Source organism: Leucoraja erinacea, chromosome 10 (assembly GCF_028641065.1).
Source record: "Leucoraja erinacea ecotype New England chromosome 10, Leri_hhj_1, whole genome shotgun sequence".
Classification (NCBI taxonomy): Eukaryota; Metazoa; Chordata; class Chondrichthyes; order Rajiformes; family Rajidae; genus Leucoraja; species Leucoraja erinaceus.
Window position 1 is genome coordinate 24,883,500 of NC_073386.1, and position 27,589 is coordinate 24,911,088.

The 27,589-nt window shown below is 40.9% G+C and overlaps 1 protein-coding gene across 1 annotated transcript in view; it reads right to left on the minus strand.

Moving 5' to 3' along the window:
• Positions 1-27,589, minus strand: part of ipo13b (importin 13b) — a 100,408-nt gene that overhangs the window by 4,239 nt on the left and 68,580 nt on the right. The window contains exons 13-19 of the mRNA XM_055641720.1: positions 25,941-26,078; positions 20,482-20,578; positions 11,123-11,175; positions 9,947-10,013; positions 8,053-8,111; positions 5,354-5,443; positions 2,246-2,427 (exon numbers count right to left, since the gene is read on the minus strand). Of these exons, the coding sequence (XP_055497695.1) occupies positions 2,246-2,427; positions 5,354-5,443; positions 8,053-8,111; positions 9,947-10,013; positions 11,123-11,175; positions 20,482-20,578; positions 25,941-26,078 (686 nt within the window). The remainder of the gene's footprint in view (positions 1-2,245; positions 2,428-5,353; positions 5,444-8,052; positions 8,112-9,946; positions 10,014-11,122; positions 11,176-20,481; positions 20,579-25,940; positions 26,079-27,589) is intronic.

Sequence of the window (27,589 nt, forward strand, 5' to 3'; positions counted from 1 at the left end):
TTGTTGGTATAATTGAAAAAACAGCAATAGGTCCAGCACTGATCTCTGAGGCATACTAGTCATAGGCCTCCAATGGGACTATATTAGATGGGAAAAACAACCTTCCACTATCACTCACTATTTCCTACCACAAAACCAATACTCTATCAAGTTGGTGAGGTATCCTCTGGATCGCATGAAATCTAACCTTCCAGAGCAGCCTACCACGAGGAGCCTTATCCAGTACCTCGCTAAAGTCTATATTGACTACATCTATAGTCCTGTCATCAACCTTCTTGGTTACTTCTTCAAAAAATTCACATCAAATTTATGAGACATGATCTCCCATGCAGAAAACCATGCTGGCTATCTCCAATTAACCCTTGTCTTTTAGTTTGGTTTAGAGATACAGCATGGAAAAAGGCCCTTTGGCCCACCGAGTCCGCACCACCAGCGATCCCTGCACATTTTACACTATCCTACACATTCTAGGGTCAATTTACACTTATACCAAGCCAATTAACCTACAAACATGTACGTGTTTGGAGTGTGGGAGGAAACCGAAGATTTTGGAGAAAACCCACGGGGTCATGGGGAGAATGTACAAACTCTGTACAGACAGCACCCGTAGTCCAGATCGAACCGGGTCTCGGGCACTGCAAGCGCTATAAGGCAGCAACTTTACCGCTGTGCCACCGTGTCACCCATGTCTTTCCAAATGCATATACATCCTATCCCTCAGAATCCTCTCCAGTAACTTTCTGACCACAGATTATAGGTTTACTGGTCTATAGTTCCCAGGATTATCTTTGCAGCCCTTCATAAATAGAAGCACAACATCAGCCACCCTCCCGTCATCCGGCACCTCACCAGTATCTAACAATGATTCATATATCTCAACCAGGGCTCCTGCAATTTCCTCCCTGTCTTCTGCATAGTGTCCCTGCATATATCAGATCAGGCCCAAATTGATATACCTTCATATGTCTTAGGATGTCCAACAGCTGCTCGCCTGTACTACTGACTGTCACAAGAAATCTCCATTAACTGTCCCACCCTTCATGTCTTTCTTTGTGGTAAAAACAAAGGAGAAATATTTATTGAGGACTTTGCCCATATCCTTTGGCTCCATGCATATATGACCACTGGTTTCTGAGGGGCCCCTATTCCCTCTCTAGTTATTCTTTTCCCCTTAATAAAAAATGTTGGGGGGGGGATTCTTCTTAATCTTATTTCCCAGAGCCATTTCATGCCCCCGTTTTACCCTCCTAACTTCCTTCTTCAATCCTCTATACTCCACCAGTGTTACACTTGATCCAAGCTGTCCATGCCTGCCTCCTTTTTTCCTGACCAGAGCTTTTCTTCAGACTCATTCAGCCTGTTGAGTTACACCAGCACTTCGTGTCGTTTCACCTTAAAGCCTGGTGCCAATGCCGCTGGTATGCACCAGTGAGCCCTTCTTCACGCACCGCACAGTCCAGTTGACGTGGCTGTGCTTGACGTGGCCCCTGGATGGCAGCGCTTTAATCAGGCCACTGCCATCGGCAAGATGTGCTCAGTCATCGTGAAGCTCCCTCTCCTCTCACCAGTTGTCGATCTTTCCTGTAAGCTATTCGCCGACATCTTCCAAGGAGTTAATCGGCGACTTTGTGGGATAAGGAGGCGGCGGCGCCGGTGAAGGGGGATGAGGCCAAGTGGGCAGAGCGACGGGAGAAGGAGGTGGTAGCAGCGGTGGAGTGAGGAGCGGACAAAGCAACCTCCAACAGGACGAAGCGGCAGCTGGTGAGAGGGAAGGGAACCTGCGTGTGCTGTCTGTGTCCTCTGTCGGGCTACAACGTGAGTCGCAACAACAGTCACGTCAATCGGATCATGCGGTGGGTAAAAAAAAGAGCTTGCTGGTGCACCTTGCAAGCCGGGGGCGGCGTCAGCAGATCCATCCGCTATAACTGAAATCCATTAGAAAGGGAACTGTTAAAATGAGGATTTACTGTATTGGGCAGTTTAAAATAAAGTTAGTGCAATATTACCCAACCAGTTTTTTTGCGATGTGCTCACATTGTAAGTCACTGCAGGAGGCTGCTTTGTGGCATCTGGTAAAATTAATTTCCTGAGTAACCTAATTTTTGGAATTGTCTTTGGGAAATACAAACTATTTCGACTCAAAATACACAAGCTTATAAAAAAAGGCTTGCACTAAGATATTATAAAACATTTTTTATTTCCCAATAGGAGTTTGCTTTGCCCCATGCATTTTGAAGATACATACCTTAAAATTTGTTGACTAAATGTATCTTTTTGTACTTGAGTAAGGCGGCTTGATGGAAAATTCTGTTGCTGCATCACTTCCTTTAACCAAACGCTCAAGTAGGTAACACAATGCTTGTTCAAAGCAAACAGTATCTCAGCAAAGTGATCCATTAAATTCCTTGGGGCTTGTCCACCAATAGCCTGGCCAACATAAACAACAAAGTTAATACTATCAATGAAGGGATTAAAAAGGACACCTACTAAAATGCTTTCCATTACTTTAGAGCTCCAACTACAATTATAATTGAACATTTTAAAATGTCAAGATATAAAAAACAGCTGTTAGTGTGAGGCCAGGTTACTTTTACTTGTGGGTGAGTGAGCTGTTGAGAGGAGGAGCAATGTAGAAGATTTAAAAAGCACATCAGTGTCCCAGTACGACTGCTACCAATGCTGTCTAATAAGAAGGCAACCACTAACGGAGTGGCCTGTTGGGAGTTGCTGTGTTGGCAAGGCTGTGTGTTGAGATGAGGCGAGGTTCTATTTCTGAGCGCAAGTGCTGAGGCTTTGGCTCGTGAGGTTTCTGCAAGGAGGCAGAGAAGAGGTTGACAGCAAGATTAGAACGCACTCCTCCTGGTATGCTCCTCCTGCAGGATGTGGGAAATTAGGGAAACTTCCAACATCTCCGATGACTACATCTGCAGGAACTGCAGCACTTGACTGACCACATGGGAGAAATGGAGCTGCGGGTTGGACCTCTCACATTAATGTCCTCTGGTTCTCGATTCCACTACTATGGGTAAAAGACTGTGCATTTACACTATTTATTCCTGTCATGATTTTATACACCTCTATAAGATCACCCTTCATTCTCCTGTGCTCCAAGGAATAAAGTCCTAGCCTGCTCAACCTTTCCATATAGCCCAGGCTCGAGTTTTGGCAACATCCGCTTGAATCTCTGCACCCTTTCAGTCTTAACAACATCTTTCCTATAACAGGGTGACCAAAACTGAACACAATACTCTAAATGTGGCCTCACCAATGTCATGTACAACTTTAACATTACCTCCCAACATCTATACTCAATATATAGGAAGGAACTGCAGATGCTGGTTTACACCAAAGGTAGACACAAAATGCTGGAGTACCTCAGCGGGACAGGCAGCATCTCTGGAGAGAAGGAATGGGTGACCTTTCAGGTCGATACCCTTCTTGAGTCTGAGAGTCAGAGGAGAGGGAGGCAGATATCAAATGGGACGAAGATCAAGGAAAATGTAGAATAATGAACGATGATCCATTCTACATTTGCCTTGACTTTCGTCCCCTTTGATCCCCCTCGTTTTCACACCTTACCCTTCCATATCTCTATTTGTGATGCACAGTCTCCCACATACAAAACTGTGCTGCCTATCCCTAATCAGCTGTTGTCCATCTAAATGCATATATATCTTATCGCTCAGAATACTATCCAGTAATTTTCCAACTACAGATGTTACTCACTGCACTTCCCAGGTTTTTCCCTGCAGCCCTTCTTAAATAGTAAATCTCAGTCAGGGTACCTGCAATTTCCTCTCTCCTACAGTAGGTAGATAGGGCGGTGAAGGTGACTTTTGGTACGTTGGCTTTCTTTAGCCAGGAAATTGAGTATAGAAGTTTGGACGCTATGTTACAGTTATACAAGATGCTGGTGAGGCCTCATCTGGGGTAATGTGTTCAGTATAAGAGTATAGAGAAAGGTTGGGCAGGCTAGGACATTATTCCCTGGAGTGCAGGAGGTTGAGGGGTGATCATATAGCAGTGTATAAAATAATTAATAGGAACCCAAGGGCAACTTTTCCCTGGGTATATGGAACAAGCTGCCCGAGGAAGTAGTTGAGGCAAGTACAATAACAACATCTAACAGATACTTGGACAGTTACATGGATAGGAAAGATTTGGAGGTGTAGGCAGGCAAATGGGCACTTGATTAAATATGGCATCTTGGTCAGCATGGATGAATTGGGCTGAAGGGCCTATTTCCGTTCTGCCTGCCTCTCTGACTCTATGACTATAAATGTGACAGCATACCATACCTGCAAATATATCAATGAGAAAGAAAATAATGATCTTAGGTAACTGAGGATAACAAAGAAGAAATCCCGTATGGCAATTGTATTTCATTCTTTACCTCATGCACATTCATAAATATTTTTTTAACTGACTTCATTGCTGGGATTTTCTACACATTTCCTTCACCAAATCAATAACAGAGAAAGCTTGAATACTTTCTGTTTGCTTTCCTGTGCATTGAAATATGGGCTAAAGGTCCTATTTAGTTTGTTGTGCATTAATGAATCATGAATGTTTACAGCTTAGAAAGGAAGCCTTATCAAAGTGCTAATTCTCTACCAGGACTATCCATTACTTATCCCACCATCTTGATAAGTGCGAGGTGATGCACTTTAGAAGGACTCATAAGAGTAGAACGTACAAAATGAATTGTAGGAACAGAGGGACCTTGGTGTTTAAGTGCAAGGATTCCGGAAGGTGACAGAGCAAGTAGATAAGGTGAAGGTATATAGAACACTATCTTTTACAAGCAGGCAGAGAATATATGAGCAAGAATGTTATAATACTTTATACAGTTTCTTCAGCCAGAGTATCTGTTATACACTTTCTTAGTGGAAGGCTGAAGTGGGTATTCTGTCTAGATGAATACATGAATTGAACTGGCTACAGACCCAGCGCTAGGATTAGCGAAGATGAGGAATTAATTATCCGCATGGACATAATGGGCCAAAGGATCAGTTTCTGTCTGGCATGGCTCTTAGATTATGCAGAAAGGACACCAAAATCATACATAAAGGAGAATAAAAAAACTGGTCATTGTCTTCTACAAAGGTGACTGCTCCATTCTTTTGAACAATATCATATTGATTTTTTTTAAACTGTGAAAACCTTTTGCACATTTCTTGTTTCTCAAAACCAAAATTCACTATCTAACATTGCTTCATGCATCTATTTCTCATTTGTCCATGCCACACCAATTTTTTTGGTAACTAATAACTTTAAATAAAATGTCATGGAAACAATTTGCCCCATGTTAATGTCAGTTTTTATCCTATTGCTACTTCAGATATTAACATACTTCCAGAGTAGCTTGTAGCAACAGCTTTCCATTCTCATGGACGACCAGGCCGATAGGCTGTATCTCCCGACATCGCGGTAGGAGCTCAGTCTAGCAAAAATGACATGGAAAAAAAAAATTAAAATTCTTCCATATATGTAGGATTGGAAATTGGTTTTAATTCTATATCATTTTGCTAGTCATCATGAACACCACTGAAAATCAGTCCAATGAATTAGTGCTAGTATTTATTATATGGCAAAGATAAATATAAAAAAGAGTGGATACTATGCCTATGCATATTTTTGAAAGATATACATTGTAAAAACATTCTGCACCAACATTATAAACATTAAATGGCAGTGAAATTTAATGTAGAAGGGTTAGACCAGTTGGTTAGAAGTGAAAGAGGGCAATTTCCTATTTGAACAAAATTTCCACTCAACTTGAGTTTCAGTACCCCAGAGGCATTGATAACCTTTCTGAATTTTACACCACCATCTACAAAGAGCTTACTGCATACTGGTTGCTTATGCCCCTGTCCCACTTAGGAAACCAGAACGGAAACCTCTGGAGACGTTGCGCCCCACCCAAGGTTTCCGAGCAGTTCCCGGAGGTTTTTGTCAGTCTCCCTGATGGTCGAAAGTGGTTTCCGCTTCTTCTATGTTCCAGCGATTATTTCAAAAAATTCAAAAACCGGCCGAGACCAAATGTAGGTTGCCGTTTTAAAAATCGGTAATTTTTTAGTCGAAGCCGGTTGCGATGCTAGTTGAAAGTGGTTGCCGTGATTAACTACAATTCTTGTAATCAAATATGCCAAAATCATGATGCAAATATTTATAAATAAAGCAGTTGCAGATGTTAGAAATCAGAAATAAGAACAGAACATGCTGGAAATATCCAGCAAGAGAGACATCATCTGTAGGGACAGAAACAGATTTCTGATCAATGACCCATCAAATGAAAAAAATACACATGACATAAAGAAACATTTATTCTATTTAGTGTTTCTTTCTTCAATTTACAAAAGTTTTATTTACAAATTTTAGCTATGATGTAATTGACATTTGGGTAGTGCCCTCAGTTTATGAAATTATAACAAATTATGTTTAATATTATAACAATTAAAGTCCTAGGCAACTAAATTCTTATCTCAGTGGAGATCAGGTATTTCAACAGCAATCTACTTGATTTACAAGTTCCTTCCAGAATAGTTGGATGTGTGTATCTCCAGGTGGGAGAGAGGCGCGAGAAAGAAAATACAGAATCAAAGGAATCAGGTTATAGAGAGAATGGTTAGAAGGGTGGGGGATGACGATTATGGAGTTCATAGCAAGAGAAAGAAATGGCAAAATCCCAGGAACTGGGGAGAAAGAGCGAGAAAGTGAGTGAGAGCCTGGAAAAATAGAGCAAGACATTTTGGATTCTTAACATGGTGAGTAGCTTGAAAAGGTACGTATTAATGTACTTTTAAAGGGTTACTATCTTTGAAAGAAATGCTCAAGCTCTAGAATGTAAACAGAATGTAATGGCAAATTTCCAGTGTCATCTTTTGCGTTGCCATTACTACACGGGTAAGTAGGTGTGATATTACGCAGACAAGATAGAACAGATCTTCCAGTCGTTATTTCCAGTTTAATTGGTTGTTTATTGAAGTAGTTGTACAAACAAAGAGATGAACATACCAGGTTTTCCTTATTCTGCATGCAGGTTGGAGATGGCTGTTCTCCCCGGTCTGGTACGAACTGTATGCTCTCCCTCTCTGTGCCTGGTCTGCCCCTTCCTGTCCCCTATGCCCATATATATACGCCACTCTGTGCATCTAATGACCGCCCCCAAGTGTCCAAAATAATACTGCAAGATATATCTAGACAAAATAATATAATATGCCAACAGTAGCTATTCTAAACATAAATGGCTCCTACACAGAATTAATGGGAAACACTCCTTGGTTTACAAGTTGTCAACACAACTTTTCCTGAAATGTAACTCCTTCATAAATCAATGAATATTTATTGCAAAACTCAGGAAAATGCATCTCATTAATGTACTAATGTTCCCAAATTAAAGTTCTTCTGCGTAGCTTCCCTGATAACAAGGCACCTAACAGCACATACTGCAGAAATTATTCAATCTGTTAATCTGGGACAGCACTGAAACTACATGGGGGTGAAGAATGAACCACAGAACCCATGGAATGTCAACACCAATTCCTGAATACTTTCCACTTGCAGACTGTGGATATTGAGTAGGAAAGAACTACAGATGTTGGTTTAAATTCAAGATTTTGTGTCTGTCTTCGATTTAAATCAGGATCTAGCGATTGGTATCTATCTTCAAGTGGATAGTGATTCAGCTGTGGCTGTGACTGCTCCCCACAGTCAAGATCATCATTAAATGCACATAAATAACTATCATTCTGGCTAACTAAAATATGAGTTAACAAGTAGTTGAAAATAAAAAAGGGAAATTTTGCATTTGACACAATGTTACAGCCGATTTTGATAATTTTTGTTAAGACATTACATATGTGATGGTAGTTACATAATATTGTAACACTTCACATAACTGTTTCAATGGTAAACATAATACTGCAAAGGAAACAATTTCAGTGAATTTACTGTCACTATCAGATAAAGCTGCTATAACTGGCAAAGACTGATTAATTAAATGAATTTTAACATAGCTCCTGTACACACGTTGACACAAAGTATACTTACAAAGAACATGCATGTAGCTTTGACTGTTGGTGCTTCTGGAAATTTCAAAGACATAATCCCTAGGAATAGATTAGATTAATTGTAGGTTACAAAGATTATTTATTGCAAGCAGACACATGTATAAAAAGTCAATGATAGTAGAATGATACTTGTGGAAACACTTCCCGCTAAATACATTTCTTATTGTCTGTCATTATCATACACAGAAATATTGTTTTCTTATATCCATATATTGCTCACTCAGGTGTTGTATACATTTATTTATACAATGACATTTATTCACGGGGGTGGATGCTTAAAGAAGAAGGAGATACACTTCCGAAAGGTCAAGAAATTTTGGACTAAGGGAAATTGGCACAGAAAAGGAAACGAGGCGCGAGGCAGATCTGCCACGATCATATTGCCAGGCAGGGCTGGCTTGAGGGGCCGAGTGGCCTTCTCCTGCTCTTATTTTCTAATGTTCTCATGAACAGTTTGTAATATGGCTCAACTGTGGAAAATAATGTGCTGAAGTTAGTCAACCTGTGAAAACACCGAAAACCTGTAAACCTTTGCTGCTATTACAAATTATTCTGCATTTCTTGAGGAATGCTAAATTTCAGGAATTAAACTGCTTTTTCAGCTTGGGAGTAGTGTTCAACGGAAAAAAAAATCTGAAAAATTATGGGATCTTGGGCTTTGTAGAGAAAAGGTATACAAAAACAGGGACGTTGCGCAAAATAATTTAGATCCCACATTATGTCTCAGCTGGAGTATTGGATATCAGTAATGTTTATTTCAGTAATCACACATTAGGAAATTATGTTGAAGCCAAAGGAGTGCCAAGGGGAATGCAACCATGAATACAAGATTACACAAAGAGCCTAGAGAAGCTGGGAATATCTCTTGCAGCAAAAAAAGTATTATTATCATTTATATTTATCAAAGAATTTGACACAATAAGGAGAAACTCTGAGGATCAGTAACTCGAGAACACAAATTTCAGATAATTGATAAATTGACCAAGAGAATCGATATGATCAGACATATTTTGTCTGAAAAGGTGATGGAAGCTGATTCAGTAATAACTTCAAATATTAAATTTTCCTTTGAAAAATAAATCTGCTGCAAATGAGAGAGGTAAGCAAACTAAATACCCCTTATTTAAAAAAAAGAGAGAAAATTAAACTGGACTCACAAGCAAGGATAAATTGCATTTACCAAATATTGCTGATCTTGTTAACTCATCTTCTGCTATGTCATGTCATCTTCAAATTGTCTAAAAATACTTTTAATGTACACATACATTGCAATGGCATATGATAGATGATAATGTGCATGCTACCCATTGGAGATGATTGAAAGACTGTGGCAATTCTGGCAAGGTTTGTTCACGGCAAGAACAACATTATAAGTGTTTAGAGACACAGCATGGAAACAGGCCCTACGACCCACCAAGTCCACACCGAACACTGATCATCCATTCACAGCAATTCTACATTATCCCCCTTTCACATCAACTTCCTACATACAAGGGGAATTGACAGGCACTGATTAACCTACAAATCGCATGTCTGGGTTATGGGGAAAACCAGACAACCCGAAACCCATGCAGACACAGGGAGAACATGCAAACTCTACACAGGCGACAGCTGAGGTCAGGATTGAACCTGTGTGTCTGGCACTCTGAGGCAGCAGCTCTATCAGCTGTGCCACTGTGCTGCCCTACAGGGAAGCAGTGTAGGGAAATATTAAATGAGAACATGATGTCAGTGACAAAGAAATAGAAGCATATAATCCACGTTTGATCATATTCCGTCTTAAGTTTAACCTTTTTAAACAACTGCAACAGCACAAACTAAAATCAAAATGCTTAAAAATCGTGAAGTCAACACTAAACACTTCTAATACTTACCACACTGAAACAATGCTTTCACATCACAGTTCTCTGCTAAAAACAAATCTGGCTTCCTTTTGAGAGCCTGGGAATCAGATACAAAGCTTCATTAAATCATTCATAAATGGATTATTACCGAACCCTTATTACTGAGACTGTTCTTCATTTGCTGCCTCAGTTACCACAAGGGTGGTTTGGTGGTGTACTAAAAGGCCATGCTACAGAAGGCTAGATGTTGATAATATGGAACTCCTGCCTTTGATTCCCTATGGAGCATGTCCTCAAACAATCCAATATTGGGGCACATTTCTGCACAGGAAGGGAGTGAAATATTTCGTTTAAAATAGGGACTGTGCACGGAATGACAATCAGCTGGAAGAAAGATAAATACATTTATTCCCCAAAATATAAATGGGATTACAATTTTTTTAATAGTCTCTATGAAATGTTAATTATGCAAGTGAATAAAAAACAGGAATTCTACTTATAAATAGAAATGCACCACAGATCATCAATTCCTGAACGAATAGTGAATAGAGCCATCTCTGACCTCAATGTAGAATACATGAATCAATAACGATCAGGCACAGGTAAACGTGCAAATGAGAAAGAAAGAGCATTATTCTGAAAGTACCAGTGACCTTTACAGCTGTAGTTTACTGACACATTGGTTTGATGTTCAATCACACGGTTTCTCTGAAGGACACAATTTACTCGCAGGTGCTGTGATCACAACTCAAGCAATACCACTGTCCACACTGTTGCATGACCAGTTTAGCTGCACAAGGTCATAAACTGATTCCGTTTAGATCTCGTCCATAATGTCCTTTCCAAAACTCCCTCATAACTTTCTAGACACATGCTTAAACCTCATCTGGCTACAAAATACAAACAGCACAAAACATTATGAAACCATGCCAAATTTTGGCATGAATTTCACGAAGTGGTCTGACTGCTGATGAATTGCATCTCTTCTGTCAGAAGATAGTCTATCAATGAAAGTGTTCAAAACTGATGCCAATGCCGACTACTACACCTCCATAAAACAGCTGTGTTCAGTAATTCAACATGCCTGAAGAATCTCAAATTAACCTACAGTTTATTTCTGCAAGCTTGTAAACGAAAAAAAAAGCTGATTTCAGGTTTAATTAAACAAAAGAAAGAAAGTGAATGAAATAAGAAACAAAAACACACCTGTGCCAGGAGTTGCATAAATGAATCAACAATATCAGGATGATCCCTGGGTCCTAAAATATAATAAGATGTAACTTAAGAAATAATATACAAACAACAAATCAATTTTCTTATTGTCTCATGAACTCTACATAACAGTTACAGTGAGGGGGAACAATGAACAGCTTAAAGCAGTTAAAGAAAAGAATGTACAGAAATATGAAACTTCAGAACCCAAAATAAATAAACAGCAAAGAAGATTGAAACCCAGGTATAGAGAAAACCGATCAAAAATATGTTTTTGTCAAGAACCCAAGGCAATTTTCAAAGAACTGGAAACTTACAGAAATGACTGTTCAAGTATTTTTAGATTTACTTTCCCATTGAAGAGGAAAAGTTGGCATTTCCAACAACTGAAACGTTGTATCACGGGGATCTCAGAAAACTACTGTAAATAAAGTGTTACAAGAACAAAATTTTGTAAACTTAAGATAGACCACACAATTCTTGAGGATGTCAAAGATTAACATATCTATTTCTGTTTGTATGACTAATCTGGGACAGAAAAGATCCAAGACTCTCACTTTCAAACTTGTTTTTAAGATGATATAACATCTCTGAACATGTCTCTATTTACTAGACGTAGTCCAACAAATTATGCAGCTATTAATCATTGTCGTGCAGAATTTCTGCAAGACTCAAAGACGTGCAAATAGAAGTCACTAAAATGTACAAGGCATGATAATAATTTACATTAATATTGAACGTTGCAGCATAATTTTGCTTTAACTACCAACTCAACTCCAAGTCAATATATCAAGGATAGAAGGTACCTCTTTATTCAACTATCAATTTATCAAGATCAAGCAGCATTCAGCATGATTCTTTTCACCCCTCCCCAAATGTCCAACGGCCAGGTGGAGGGGGAGGAATAAGACCACTATCACCCCAGTGCCAAAGTAAACCAATAAAATCTGCCTTAATGACTACAATCTGGTGGCTCTGACATTCACTGTGCTTTTGAGAGGCAGGCCAAGGACATTTCAACTCCAGCTTCTTAACACTGCAAGTCTCCTACGCTGCAACTGTTCCGCAGTGGACACCATCTCTCTCTCCCTACTATCCTTCCTGGAACATCTGGATAGCAAGGGCACCTATGCCAGCCTCCTATTGTTTGACTATGGCTCAGCCTTAGGCACCATAATCCTAACCAAACTCGCATCTGAACTCCTGGACCTACATTCAACTTCCTCCCTTCTGCAACCGGCGCCATGACTTCCTGATCCCTATACCCCAATCAGGATGGATAAATAACAATACATGGAGAATTATCCAATATACTTCTCAATGCCAATGCCCTGCAAGGATGCATTCTCAACCACTTAGCATGCTCCCTGTACAATCACAATGGCACAGTCATAATCTGCTCTAACTCCATGTAGACGATTGCAGATGACACCATCATAGTGGGCCAAATCTCAATGATGAGACAGTATGGGAAGAACATAGGGAGGTTAGCAGCATGGTATCAAAACACAAACCTCCCCCTCAATGTCAGCAAAACAAAGGAGTTAGTCATCAATTTCAGGAAGAGGGTTGGAATGCACACTCCTCAGTCTGCATCACTGGTGCCGAAGTGGACATGGTCACAAATTTAAAATTCCCAGGTGTAAATATCACCAACAATTTGTCTGGTCCAACCATATTGACACTATACCCAAGAAAGAATACCAATCCCTGTGTTTTGTTAGAAGACCAAGGAAACGCTCTAGTAACCACTCTGCCCAAGACTGCAAGAAATCACAGAGATTTGTGAACCCAGGCCAGTCCACCACGCATACCAACCTTCCCAATCGCATCAAATGCATCCACACTTCAAGCCACCACAAGAAGGCAGCCAACATTATCAAGGACCACAAAATGCTAGAGTAACTCAGCAGGACAGGCAGCATCTCTAGAGAGAAGGAATGGGTGACGTTTCGAGTCGACATCCTTCTGCAGACTCGACCCAAAACGTCACCTATTCTTTCTCTCCAGTGTCCCGCTGAGTTACTCCAGCATTTTGTGTCTACCTTCGATTTAAACCAGCATCTGCAGTTCTTTCCTACAGATAATCAAGGACCACTCAGACCCTGGTTATTCTCTCTTGCATAGTGCAGCAGATACAAAAGCTTGAAAGCACATACCATCAGATTTAAGAACAGTTTCTTTCCCAATGTTATCAGATGCTTGAACAGACCTCTCATTTGCTGGAGACAAATTCTTGATCTTCCAATTTACCTTGAGTTTGAAGACATATTTTCTAGATTGCTAGCCCAGTATTCTCAATTATTAATCCATCTTTTTTGCATAAACCAAAAAGGATCTACATCCTGAATTCAGTTAATTGTTCTCTGAAGCCATCAAAAATTAATCTTCTAAAAGCCTACCAGGATATTCCAAATTACATTCCAGCTAAAGCACTTCTGAATTGCAGTCACTGTTGCTAGACAGGAAACACAGCAGAGCAAAGCCTCAAACAAAATGTGATGAACACCAGGTAATTAATTTTAATACTACTTCAGCAGGATAAATATTGGCCAAGATGGAACCTTGCTGGAATCCTTTATGTCCTCCTGTTGAATACTATCATCTGAAAGCTGGCACCTCTGAAAGCACAACACTATCCACGTCAGATTACAGATTATGCTCATGTTTTTGAGTACAATTTAAAATATTGACCCTCGGATCTCCGCCTCCCCTCTGCGGCCTAACAATTTGGAGCGGCCTTTCCCGGAGTCTGGCCCAGAGCGGAGCGAACCCTTGCCAGGGGTCGCCAGAAAGGAGTGCTCCGATCGCTGGCCTGGTGACTTTGACATCATGGGGCTGTGGAGCTTCTAGCCGCGGGTGTGGCGTGGACTTACCATCCAGAGTATGGGATCCCTTGCTAGGGATCACTGGAGAAGAGCTCCGACAACCAGCCTGCGGCCTATAACATCCTGAAGCCGAGGTCTCCGGTTGGAAAGTGTCTGGCACTCCAAGCTACGGAGTGTGTTTGACCGTCCTGACGTCGGAGTGTAGATCATACCGACGAGAGGGCCTGTACATCTGGCCGTTCGTAGCAGCAACTTCGGAGGGTTTATGACCCCGACCAAGGATGAACAAAGGAGGACCTCTGACTGAACTTTGTTGCCTTCTACCACAGTGAAGAATGCTGTGGTGGATGTTTGTGTTAAATTCTATTGTGTATTGTGTGTTTTTTTTTTTAAGTGTATCGTTGCCTGGCAAATTAATTTCACTATACTTTCGTTGGTGCATGTGATGAATAAATTTGACTTTGGATTCAGAGGCAAGAGGGCAACCGACAAAGATACACCAGACCCGAAACGTCACCAATTTCTTCTCTCCATAGATGCTGTCTCACCTGATGCTCCAGCATTTTGCATGTACACCAGACACAGATGACACAGGTGCATGTATACAGATTTAGAAAAGTTGGAATGTTTTTTCATGACTAAATAAGATAGCAACTACAATGATGCAATTGTCTCCTAAATACCAAGACCTAGTCAAGAAAGCTACTGGCATTCATAATTTAATAGATTAATAACAATCTAAAGTCTGTGGCAAATATTAATAGGCAACTGATAGCATGAAATAACACCAAAAGAGGTTGTAACACATTGGATTTTCCACTTTGGGAAAATTCTATGGCTCTCTGGTAATATAGACATTTGGCTATGTGCTAAATGAACATTTTCTTGACTCAGTTTTATGCAAATAACTGAGGAAACTTTGTTTTGGGATTTAAGCTTCAAGTTCTATGGAGACGTATCAATTTACTCAATAGACAATAGGTGCAGGAGTAGGCCATTCGGCCCTTCGAGCCAGCAACGCCATTCAATGTGATCATGGCTGATCATCCCCAATCAGTACCCCGTTCCTGCCCACTCCCCATATCCCCTGACTCCGTGATCTTTAAGAGCCCTATCTAGCCCTAACTCCAGGTCACTAATCTTAAATTAGCCATATTGGCATCAGATACAATGTTGATACCCTGCATCAAGTACCACTAGGGCAGTAGTAAAAGCACACAAGTTGCTTTTTCTTATTTCAATACACTCAATGTAAATTAGAGTTGAAAATGTGAATGTGGTGTAAATCATGCACAGCAGTTGAGTTTTTCCATTTATTGTTTTTATTACAAGCTCTACCACCAGTTTGATGAACCAAAGCAAAATAAGAGCCTCGAACTACCTGAACATCATGAGCAAAAATAAAGCAGAATGCTGGTTAAATATCACCATTTCAAAAGAAACATTAATCCATTTAAAAGTGTCGCCACCCAGTTAAATATAAAAATCTGTTCTTCACAATGAACTCCATTTGAATAATTGCACTAAAGAAAGTCAGAAAATTTGGAAATACTCAGGTGCATCTATGGAAAGAGGAAGTTCATCTATTAGGTTGACTGCATCTTGTCAAATGAGCAAATGATTCTGACAAGAGGCATGACCCAAAATGTTAACTCTGTTTCTCACTTTGCAGATGTTACCTGTCCTTCCAATTTGGTACTAATTATATCAACACTCGCAAAGCAATTGTTTATTACAATTGTATCAAAAGCGATTTTGCCCATTTTCACCAATCTGTTATATATACCTATTCCAATCAAACTAGATTGATTTGTATTTCAGGGATGCAAAAACTTCCATTGATCTCCCAACCCCCAAGCAGAAGTAAAATATCTCACAGGTACACTTCCTCAATAGCATACAAGGAAATAGCAAAGTTACGTTTAACAGGCAGGATTCAAATCTCAATGAATGCTTTGGCTTCCCAGATGGAAGTAGTTACCAGCCATATTCACAGATTTCACTGCTTTCAATCCAGACCATCTAGGCCCAACATAATGCAGAAGGGATACTATTTATCAAAAATCTGAACACGATATATGATCAGTGTGATGCTAAATAATTGTTTGAACATTTAAAAACTGTTATTTGATAATAGTATAGAGAGGCAAGGAGGGCTATAAAGAATGGAATAATGTAATAAAAAGGAAATGCAGATTCTTATTTATATTAAAGACACACACAAAATGCTGGAATAAATCAGTGGATAGGCAGCATCTGTAGAGAGAAGGAATGGGTGACGTTTTGGGTTGAGACCCTTCTTCAGACTGAGAGTCAGGAGAGAGAGACACTAGAGATATGGAAGGGTATAAAGAGAATATTTATCCGATTGGATCCTATGACACATGGATCAGCTGGATCCAGTATTGTTTGTCATATGTATTAACAATTTGGTTAAGAATGCAGGTGGCATGATCAGTTAGTTTGTGGATGATACTAAATTTGGTGGTGTGTCATCCAGGGCTACAACCAGCGGATCCTGCCAGGCACCCATGACTGGCAGATGGAATTAACTCAAACAAGTGCAGCGCGATGCAGTTAGGCAAGTTAAACCAGGGCAAGACATGCTGTAAATGACATGGCCCTGGTGAGTATTGTAGGGCAGAAAGATTCAGATGTAAAGTACAGATCCCACCACCGAAGACTGTGTCTGAAGGGTCTCGACCCAAAACGCCACCCATTCCTTCTCTCCAGAGATGTTGCCTGTCCCACTGTCACTCTAGCATTTTGTGTCCATCTTTGGTGTGACAGTTGTCTCATTTCATCGGCTGAGACCATTCAGGTCTGAAGAATGGTCTCGACCCGAAACTTCATCCATTCCTTCTCTCCAGAGATGCTGCCTGTTCTGCTGAGTTAGTCCAGCTTTTTGTGTCCATCCGGTTAAAACAGATTACAAATTTTCTGACATTTTGAGTGTGGGAGCTTGTGTGCGTTACGCTGACAACCAGACGGTATTACTGTGTTTAAACAATAAATAAAACGTGCTTCTTGTTGTGAAGGGGGGGGGGGGGGGGGGGGGGGGGATAAAATTGTTCGTTGTCATGCACACTTGTCATCTGCCTGCCAGGAAATTCGAGTGTGTGTTAAAATGTTTTAAAAGCGATTTACTATGGCTGCCAATGCCCCGAGCCATCTGTCCCCGCGGCCGTTGTGGGGGGTGAATCACACAGTGTGGGTGTCCGGGGGGGGTAATGGGAGTGCATTGCGGTCAATGATTCTGGGTGGGCTGAGGGACCAGCCTGTCCCACACCTCTGCTCCACCCGGCGCTGCCGACACACAGCCCGTCACAATGCGGCCACACGGGGGAAACGAGGCGGAGGGCGGCCGAGGCCGTGGGAGAGTGGGGGCTGTCCCGTGGGATGCATTCCTTCGGCCGCTTACAACTTGGTGCTCGGTTTCAGAGTGCCCAGTCACCAACGGCTTGTGTGGGAAAATGACCTCCACCCTCCTGTCTCCACCGGCCAGTGATCTGATGGACGCAGGCGTCTGCGTCAATCACTGACAAGTCTCGCCCTCCGGCGACGTCATGTCCGTTATTTGACTTTTTGGCAGAGCAGCCATTCGATGAGTTGGCTTGTAGGCATAGAAACATAGAAACATAGAAATTAGGTGCAGGAGTAGGCCATTCGGCCCTTCGAGCCTGCACCGCCATTCAATATGATCATGGCTGATCATCCAACTCAGTATCCCGTACCTGCCTTCTCTCCATACCCCCTGATCCCCTTAGCCACAAGGGCCACATCTAACTCCCTCTTAAATATAGCCAATGAACTGGCCTCAACTACCCTCTGTGGCAGAGAGTTCCAGAGATTCACCACTCTCTGTGTGAAAAAAGTTCTTCTCATCTCGGTTTTAAAGGATTTCCCCTTTATCCTTAAGCTGTGACCCCTTGTCCTGGACTTCCCTAACATCGGGAACAATCTTCCTGCATCTAGCCTGTCCAACCCCTTAAGAATTGTGTAAGTTTCTATAAGATCCCCTCTCAATCTTCTAAATTCTAGAGAGTATAAACCAAGTCTTTCGGTGAGTTGGCGTTTGGATAGAGCGGCCTTTCGGTGAGTTTGATTTTAGGCGTCCCACCCTTTCGGTTACTTTGCTTTTAGGCGTCCCTCCCTTTCAGTTAGTTGGCGTTTCGGCTTTGTTTCCATTCGGTTATTTGGCTTCCACTTCTTTGCTTCGGCTTCTCGTCCTTCGACGCCACGTCCGGGTACCCCAACAGCATGTTTTCTTAATAACAGACCATGCAAATGCTTCACAAACGTCTTTTTAAAATGCAAACAAATTACATCAACAATTTTCCTTCAAATTATATCCTAAAAGAAATCTTAGATTCACGAAGCAATTTGCAAGTAACTAATTTTTTGTAGGAAATACAGAAACTTCATAATTCCTTAATCTTAAATTTACATAATATTTTAGAGCTTTTCTCATTTTATTTGAAACACATTGAAGATGCATTTAACTTTTTATCCACAGGCACCCATTACACAAACTGTGCAGAAAGCAAACACTGGAACAGCAGTGAACAACACAACAGAGCGACTCACCCTCTACTCATGTAGAAAAGATTTAAAGCACTCCCTCCATGTGCACGCGAGTGCTCAAATTATCAATTCTTAACATGGGGAAATTGCCAACAGTGTAAAAGAGCTTCTCACCCCCATTTGGTTATTTTATTGAAAATCCAAGGAGTGCACATGAAACAAACACATGTAACTTTATGGGAACCAAACATTTCATTTTTGTATCATACAGTGCCCTCCATAATGTTTGGGACAAGGACCCATCATTTATTTATTTGCCTTTGTGCTCCACAATTTGAGATTTGTAATAGAAAAAAATCACACATGGCTAAAGTGCACATTGTCAGATTTTATTAAAGGGTATTTTTATACATTTTGGTTTCACCATATAGAAATTACAGCTGTGTTTATACATAGTTCCCCCCATTTCAGGGCACCACAATGTTGGGGACACATGGCTTCACAGGTGTTTGTAATTGCTCAGGTGTGTTTAATTGCCTCCTCAATGAGAGAGCTCTCAGCACCGAGTCTTTCCTCCAGTCTTTCCATCACATTTGGAAACTTTTATTGCTGTTTATCAACATGAGAACCAAAGTTATGCCAATGAAAGTCAAAGAAGCCATTATGAGACTTAGAAACACGAATAAAACTGTTAGAGACATCAGCCAGGCTTACCAAAATCATCATTTGGAACATCATTAAGAAGAAAGAGAGCATTGGTGAGTTCACTAATCACAAAGGGACTGGCAGGCCAAGGAAGACCTCCACAGCTGATGACAGAATTGTCTCTATAATAAAGAAAAATCCCCAAACACTTGTCCGACAGATCAGAAACTCTCTTCAGGTGTGGATTTGTCAATGACCACTGTTCGCAGAAGACTTCACGAACAGAAATACAGAGGCTACACTGCAACATGCAAAATACTGGTTGGCCGCAAAAATAGGATGGTCAGGTTACAGTTTGCCAAGAATACTTAAAAGAGCAACCACGGTTCTGGGAAAAGGTCTCGTAGACAGATGAGACGAAGATTAACTTATATCAGAGTGATGGCAAGAGCAAAGTATGGAGGAGAGAAGGAACTGCCCCAGATCCAAAGCATACCACCTCATCTGTGAAACACGGTGGTGGGGATGTTATGGCCTGGGCATGTATGGCTGTTGAAGGTACTGACTCACTTATCTTCATTGATGATACAACTGCTGATGGTAGTAGTGTAATGAATTCTGAAGTGTATAGACACATCCTATCTGCTCAAGTTCAAACAAATGCCTCAAAACTCATTAGCCGGCGGTTCATTCTACAGCAAGACAATGATCCTAAACATACTGTTAAAACAACAAAGGAGTTTTTCATAGCTTAAAAGGTGGTCAATTCTTGAATGGCCAAGTCAATCACCTGATTTGAACCCAATTGAGCATGCCATTTATATGGTGAAGAGAAAACTGAAGGGGACTGGCCCCAAAACAAGCATAAGCTAAAGATGGCTGCAATACAGGCCTGGCAGAGCACCACAGGTGATAACCATGAATCGCAGACTTCAAGCAGTCATTGCATGCAAAATATTATACATGACTACTTTCATTTACATGACATTGTCATTAACCAAAATGCATAAAAATGGCCTTTATCTGACAATGTGCACTTTAACCAAATGTGATTTTTTTCTATTACAAATCTCAAATTGTGGAATACAGAGACAAATAAATAAATGATGGGTCTTTGTCCCAAACATTATGGAGGGCACTGTATATGTAAAATGGTCACTTTTCATGACTAATTATGCATTTGGCATTTTAAAAGTTCAGGAAGGATTTACAGGTCTGCCTACACCACACTGAACGGCAAAGAAACCACTAAAACTGTACAGGAAAAACTTCAGCATGATCAGTATTGTTGAAAGACAAACAGGCAGCATACACATCCTGTCAATAGGATTCAAATTTAAAACTATGGTCACCTACCTTGCTGGAAGATTGAGAGCGTCACAGATGTTACAAGGAGAAAGAGTTCCTTTACTGGGACAAAATGAGTTGAATCATTGGCAAATATATGAACCAGCTGAAAAACATAAAAACCCAAATAAACATAACATGAGTAGACAAAAGTAAAATAAAAGAGCAAGATCAAAGAGAAAAGACCCCCCACAAAATCACTGATGACCAGTGACTTTGAGATTATTAATCTGGAACAGGGCAAACACGCTGCAAATTGGGATTGAAGTAGAATGGAATGCATCAAAAAATGCACATTGCCAAGGTAATGGTATATAGTAATCCCAGTTTTATATATCCCATAATATTTAACCTTCCAGAGCAGCCGACCATGTGGAACCTTATCAAAGGCATTGCTGAAACCCATATAGACAATGTTGAGGTTCTTGCCTTTGTCAACCTTTTTGGATACTTCAGAAAAACTCAATTAAATGTGTAAGAAATAATCTCTCATGTCCAAAACTATGATAAATATCCCTAAACGAAACAGCATTTTGTTTGGACCTCAAGGGGTCCAAATGACAATTAAATGCATCTTGTATCTTGTAATCAGCCCCTATCTATCCAAATGCATATATCTCATCTCTCAGAACCCTTTCCAGTAATTTACTTACCTCAGATGTTAGGTTCACTGATCTATAGTTCCCAGACTTTTCCTTGAAACCCTTCTTAAACAGACGTACAACATTACCCAACCACCAATCATTCCGCTCTACCCCCAAGTCTAATGATGCGAATATCTCAATCACAGCTTCTGCAATTTCTTCTCCAGCTCCAAGGGCTGAGAAATGGCTAATGTAGTTTAATGCAGATAGTGCAAGGTGTTACATTTTGGAAGGCAGATCAGGGAAGAACTTTCAGTGAAAGGGCCTGGGGAATATTGTAGAGCAGAAGGATCTCGGAGAACAGGTACATAGTTCCCTGAAAATGGCGTCACAAGTAAATAGGGTGAAAATGAAGACTTTTGGTACAATGGCCTTCATCAGTCAGGATATGGATTATAGAAGTTGGGATGTTATGTTACAGTTGTACAAGATGCTGGCGAATGCAAGATGTTTCTGGACCGCTAGTATGTGTGTTGTGGGCTGAAGGGACTGGTTTCCAGAGGGCTAGTATGGACATTGTGGGCCGTATGGATTCTTGGGCTGGTGGCTCACACTCAAGCCTGTTGTGCTGGCAGCTCACTGATTCACTCACGGCTGGTGGGCTGGCAGTTGACTCACGGCTATTCTTAAAATTCCATTTCAAGCAGGGTGCAAGGCCACCAAATTCATGTGCAGTTTCTTACCACTTCAAGCAGGGTGCAAGGCCACCAAATTCAAGTGCAGTTTCATACCATTTCAAGCAAGGTGCAAGTAAGTAAGTAAATTTTATTTATATAGCACGTTTAAATCAACTCGCGTTGAAACCAAAGTGCTTTACATAGAAGAAATAATTAGGATTCCGTACATCCATAGAAAAATTTAAAATAAAGAAAAATTACACAACACATTATAGAATTTAACATGAACGTCCCCCCACAGCAGAATAAATATTTTCCACTGGGGGAAAGGCACTAGAAAGTTCAGTCCGCTTCCTCTGTGATCACCCGAGGTCGGGGCCTATTTGTGGCCTCCGCGGCCAGTCGTCGCAACGGCAGCCCAATGTTTTCAGGCCTTCTTGCCAGGCCACTATATACGAGTCGTGATCTCTCCCTCCCCCATCTTGCAGAGAGTGAGCCACGCCCACACTTCTGAGTTTTATAGTCTCCCCCCCCCCCGCCACCAGAAGGGATGTGGCCTTCATGGCGTGATTGACAGGAGAGAGAGAATCTCAACATTTTTTAAACACTAATAACTCTTTTATTTTTCATCGATGGGAAACATCCTCAGCACCTGATGAGCGGAGGAGGACTCTGAGTAAGATGGTCAAAAATCACAGCCATACGTGGTAGCGCTTTTTTCTAAAATCAATATAAAGCGCAAACAGGAAGTGGTCAAGATTAGACTTTTAATTATATAGAAGGCAAGGCAACTTTAATTAGGCAAGGCAACTTTAATTTAATTAGGTAAGGCAACACAGCTTTAGCATTTCCAAACCAAAGGCAACACAGCTTTAACATTTCCAAACTATATTTTCAAACCCCATTAAGGGCACTGACAGGTCAGTAAAACCACTCAGTTTAGTAGATATGTGTTCAGTGATATTCATAGCTCAGACTGAGAGACGTGACCCTCTCGGTCCCCCATCTTGCAGAGAATGATTGAGGGTCTCAACACTTTGGGTTTTATAGTCCCTCCGGAAGGGGCGTGGCCTTCAGAAGAGAGAATCTCAACATTTTTTTAACCACTAATAACTCTTTTATTTTTAATTGATGGGAAAAATCCTCTTGTCCTGCGCAACAGAGGGGGACTCTGAGTAAGATTGCCAAAAATCACAGCCGTAAGTGGCAGCGTTTTTTCTAAAATCAATATACAGAACAACAGGAAGTGGTCAAGATCAGACTTTTAGTAATATATATATAGATAACTCCCAGGTCTCTGTTTAAATCTTCAATACATCAATAAACAGAATATAAACATAGATAGATTTCCAAAAATCAAATTGCACTATTTGTCCACATTAAACGAGATCTTCAGCACTCTGAATATAACATTTTCTAAATGGATTACAAAAGTTATAATCAATAGCATTTTGCTGAACACATGCTATTATCCATTAAGGTCTGTTGGATCTCCTGGTTGCTAGCCATTTTAACTCCCCTTTCCCACTCCCATACCACCCTTAATGTCCTTGGCCTCAACCACAGCCAGAGTGGGGCCGCACACAGTGAAAACAACACCTCATATTTTGCTTGGGTAGCCTGCAACCCAACAGTATAAACAGTCTGATGAAGGGTCTCAACCTGAAACGTCACCTATTCCTTTTCTCCAGAGATGCTGTCTGACCCGCTGACTCCAGCTTTTTGTGTCTATCTTCAGTTAAAACCAGCATCTGTGTTCCTTCCTACACAGAATGAACACTGAATTCCCAATTTCAAGCAATACTCTCCTACCCCATTTCATTTCCCCACCCTCCTGTCCCCCCTCCCCCGATCTCAGTGCACACACATTTCTTGTCTGACGAATCTTAGAGAATTTTTCGAGGATATAACTAGTAGAGTGGATAAGGGCGAGCCAGTGGATGTGTTATATCTGGACTTTCAGAAGGCTTTCGACAAGGTCCCACATAAGAGATTAGTATGCAAACTTAAAGCACACGGTATTGGGGGTTCAGTATTGATGTGGATAGAGAACTGGCTGGCAGACGGGAAGCAAAGAGTAGGAGTAAACTGGTCCTTTTCAGAATGGCAGGCAGTGACTAGTGGGGTACTGCAAGGCTCATGCTGGGACCCCAGCTATTTACAATATATATTAATGATCTGGATGAGGGAATTGAATGCAACATCTCCAAGTTTGCGGATGACACAAAGCTGGGGGGCAGTGTTAGCTGTGAGGAAGATGCTAAGAGGCTGCAAGGTGACTTGGATAGGTTGGGTGAGTGGGCAAATGCATGGCAGATGCAGTATAATGTGGATAAATGTGAGGTTATCCACTTTGGTGGCAAAAACAGGAAAGTCGACTATTATCTGAATGGTGGCCGATTAAGAAAATGGGAGATGCAACGAGACCTGGGTGTCATGGTACACCAGTCATTGAAAGTAGGCATGCAGGTGCAGCAGGCAGTGAAGAAAGCGAATGGTATGTTAGCATTCATAGCAAAAGGATTTGAGTATAAGAGCAGGGAGGTTCTACTGCAGTTGTACAGGGTCTTGGTGAGACCACACCTGGAGTATTGCATACAGTTTTGGTCTCCTAATCTGAGGAAAGACATTCTTGCCATAGAGGGAGTACAGAGAAGGTTCACCAGACTGATTCCTGGGATGGCAGGACTTTCATATGAAGAAAGACTGGATAGACTCGGCTTGTACTCGCTAGAATTTAGAAGATTGAGGGGGGATCTTATAGAAACTTACAAAATTCTTAAGGGGTTGGACAGGCTAGATGCAGGAAGATTATTCCCGATGTTGGGGAAGTCCAGAACAAGGGGTCACAGTTTAAGGATAAGGGGGAAGTCTTTTAGGACTGAGATGAGAAAATCATTTTTTACACAGAGAGTGGTGAATCTGTGGAATTCTCTGCCACAGAAGGTAGTTGAGGCCAGTTCATTGGCTATATTTAAGAGGGAGTTAGATGTGACCCTTGTGGCTAAAGGGATCAGGGGGTATGGAGAGAAGGCAGGTACAGGATACCGAGTTGGATGATCAGCCATGATCATATTGAATGGCGGTGCAAGCTCGAAGGGCCGAATGGCCTACTCCTGCACCTATTTTCTATGTCTCTATGTTTCCACCACCTGGCGAGCTGTTCTTTTCCCCTCCTCCTTACGCTCATCTCCCTCCCATCACACTCCCATTTCCCTCCACCCCCCCCCCCCCTTCGCCTTTCCCGCCCCCATTCACACATATCCCTCCATCTGGTTTTACATTTTATAACCCCGCTTTTTTGCCCTATCTAACATCTTTTTATCCCCTTGTCATCTCTAGACCATCATCATCTCCACCCATTTACCAATTCCCCCCCTTCTGTATCTACCTTTCACTTGCCAGGTTTTGCCCATCCCCATCTCTTTTCCAGTTTCTTCCCCCCCCCCCCCCCCCCATCTCCATCAGTCTGAAGAAAGGGCCCAACCGATAGGTTGTCTGCCATTTCCTCCAGATATGCTGACTGACCCGCTGATTTCTGCAGAATCTCTGGTTTTTGCTTCTGCAATCTCTTGTGTCTTATCTTCTCTATAATCTATAAATCAATGCACTTAGTGGGGGAAAAAAGCAAATTCAGTTGTTGTAATTTTTTGAATGATTTGATTATTTTGTTTTACATGTGTACAATAGTTTTTGATCAGTTGCATGAAATTTCAGTGATATTTGGCCCATTTATGTCTTTTCAAAGCTCCGTCTGACTAGCACAAATTTTGGATGCAAAATCTATATTAACTAAGAGTGAATCCATGAGGACTTAACAATCAGAATCCATGAAGATTTAACAATCCAAAGCCTGGTGCCAAGAAATCATATTTCAGATTTTCATCCCTCTGTTCCTAAACACCCACTGGGGATTTGGTACAAGAACTTTGGCTGACTTTCTGCAATCTCAAGACTGCATGGACCACAGATTGAAGTTATACCTCGAAGGTAGTTCTGGTTCACATGATGGTTAGTTTTTTCATTATTCTATACAGCTAATTCACAAGTACTTTATATGATCATAAGAATGTTGCCTGTTCACATGATATCAGGCAACCAAAGAAAGGAATGGGACAATATATTCAACAATTGAGCCTGTTAAAAAATGTTTTCTATAGAACTAAACAAAAAGACCTTTTTTTTTTAAGGAAAGCATTGATTCTACCTGTCGTGTCAATTCCAATGCAGATGCCTGTGGAATAGTACTGTACATCTGACCCAGCATTTCCGAAAGCTGCGGAATCATGGGTGCAAAATCATCCAGAAGAGTTTTCACAGACTTTTCAAAGATTGCACAAACAGCCTAAAAAGAATGGTGAAATCTTAATTGTTAAGATGCTGAAGGTCATATGAGTTTTTTAAATAAACAAATAAAGAGCTTTACAAGTCAAGTCAAATGAAAATCTCATTTAAAAAATATATATTTTACCACAAATATAAGCTCTCTTAATGCACAAAAACCTAACCAGGATTGTAATCCAGCCCCAACTAACAGGAGTAATGGAAGAAAGTATTAGATCAAAGAGTGAAAAATAGCAAAATAAATCATAATTTATCAAAAGGAAATCCTGTTTTACAGACCTCCAACCGTTTTGGGATTGTAACTAGCAGATTAGATATGAAGAAACGCATGAATGTGGTGCATTTGGATTTTGAAACGCAGCAAAAAAAAAAAACTTAATCCAATCCAGGAACATAAAATGAGCTCTCATGGGATTGGGGCAATACATTGGCATGGATTAAGGACTGGTTAATGATCAGAAAACAGTGGCAATTAACACATAATTTTTGAGTTGGTGGACTATAAATGCAGGTTCAGGAAAAGGGGTTTCAGGATGTTCCATGATACAAAGCTAGATGGGCACTACAAGTTGTGAGCAAAATGTATAGTGGTTTTATAATGAAATTGACATGCTGTATGGATGGCCAAGAATGTAGAAAATAGAAAATGATGTATCAAAATATGAAAACAACAATTTTAGTAGAATTAAATAGAAAAATGACAAGATAATGAAAAACATTGTTGTTCACGAGAACTTAAGCCTTGTAGAAAAATTATTGAACTTATTACAAGAAGATTTGAGTACTGCAATTACCGAGGGCCCTGGCAGGGACACCTAGAATGACCAAAGGACACATTTGCAAAAAGGAGAGTGCACACTGAATGCTGATACAAGAGTTCTGTCCCATGAGAGATTAAACTGTTGGTAATCCCTCAACTTTTGAGATATTACATGATCTCGTGGAAAAATGCATATTCAAGACAGTGATCAAAAGATATTTGGATATTAAGGAAGTCAAGGGGCACAGGGTTAGTACAGGAAAGCTGGACGTTAGGAAGGATTTTGCCAAGAACATGGTAGATCCTTCAGTTCTAAAACCATCTACTCATCATTAATCCTATCCCCGAACTCTACCTCCGCACCTATCCCCGAACTCTACCTCCACTACATTGACAACTGCACTTCATCCATTTCACCACTAACTTCCATCCGACACTCAAATTCACCTGACCACTTCTGACATCTCCCTACCTTTTCTTGACCTCACTATCTCCATCGCAGGTAACAGATTACTAACCAACATCTACTACAAACCCACTGACTCCCATGGCTATCTGAACTACACTTCTTCCCAACCTGCTTCCTGTAAGGACTCTATCCCCTACTACCAATTCCTCCGACTACACCGCATCTACACCCAGGATGAGGTGTTCCAAACCAGGGCATCGGTGATGTCCTCATTCTTTAGGGAACGAGGGTTCCCCTCTTCAACTATAGATGAGGCTCTCACCAGGGTCTCTTCTATATCCCG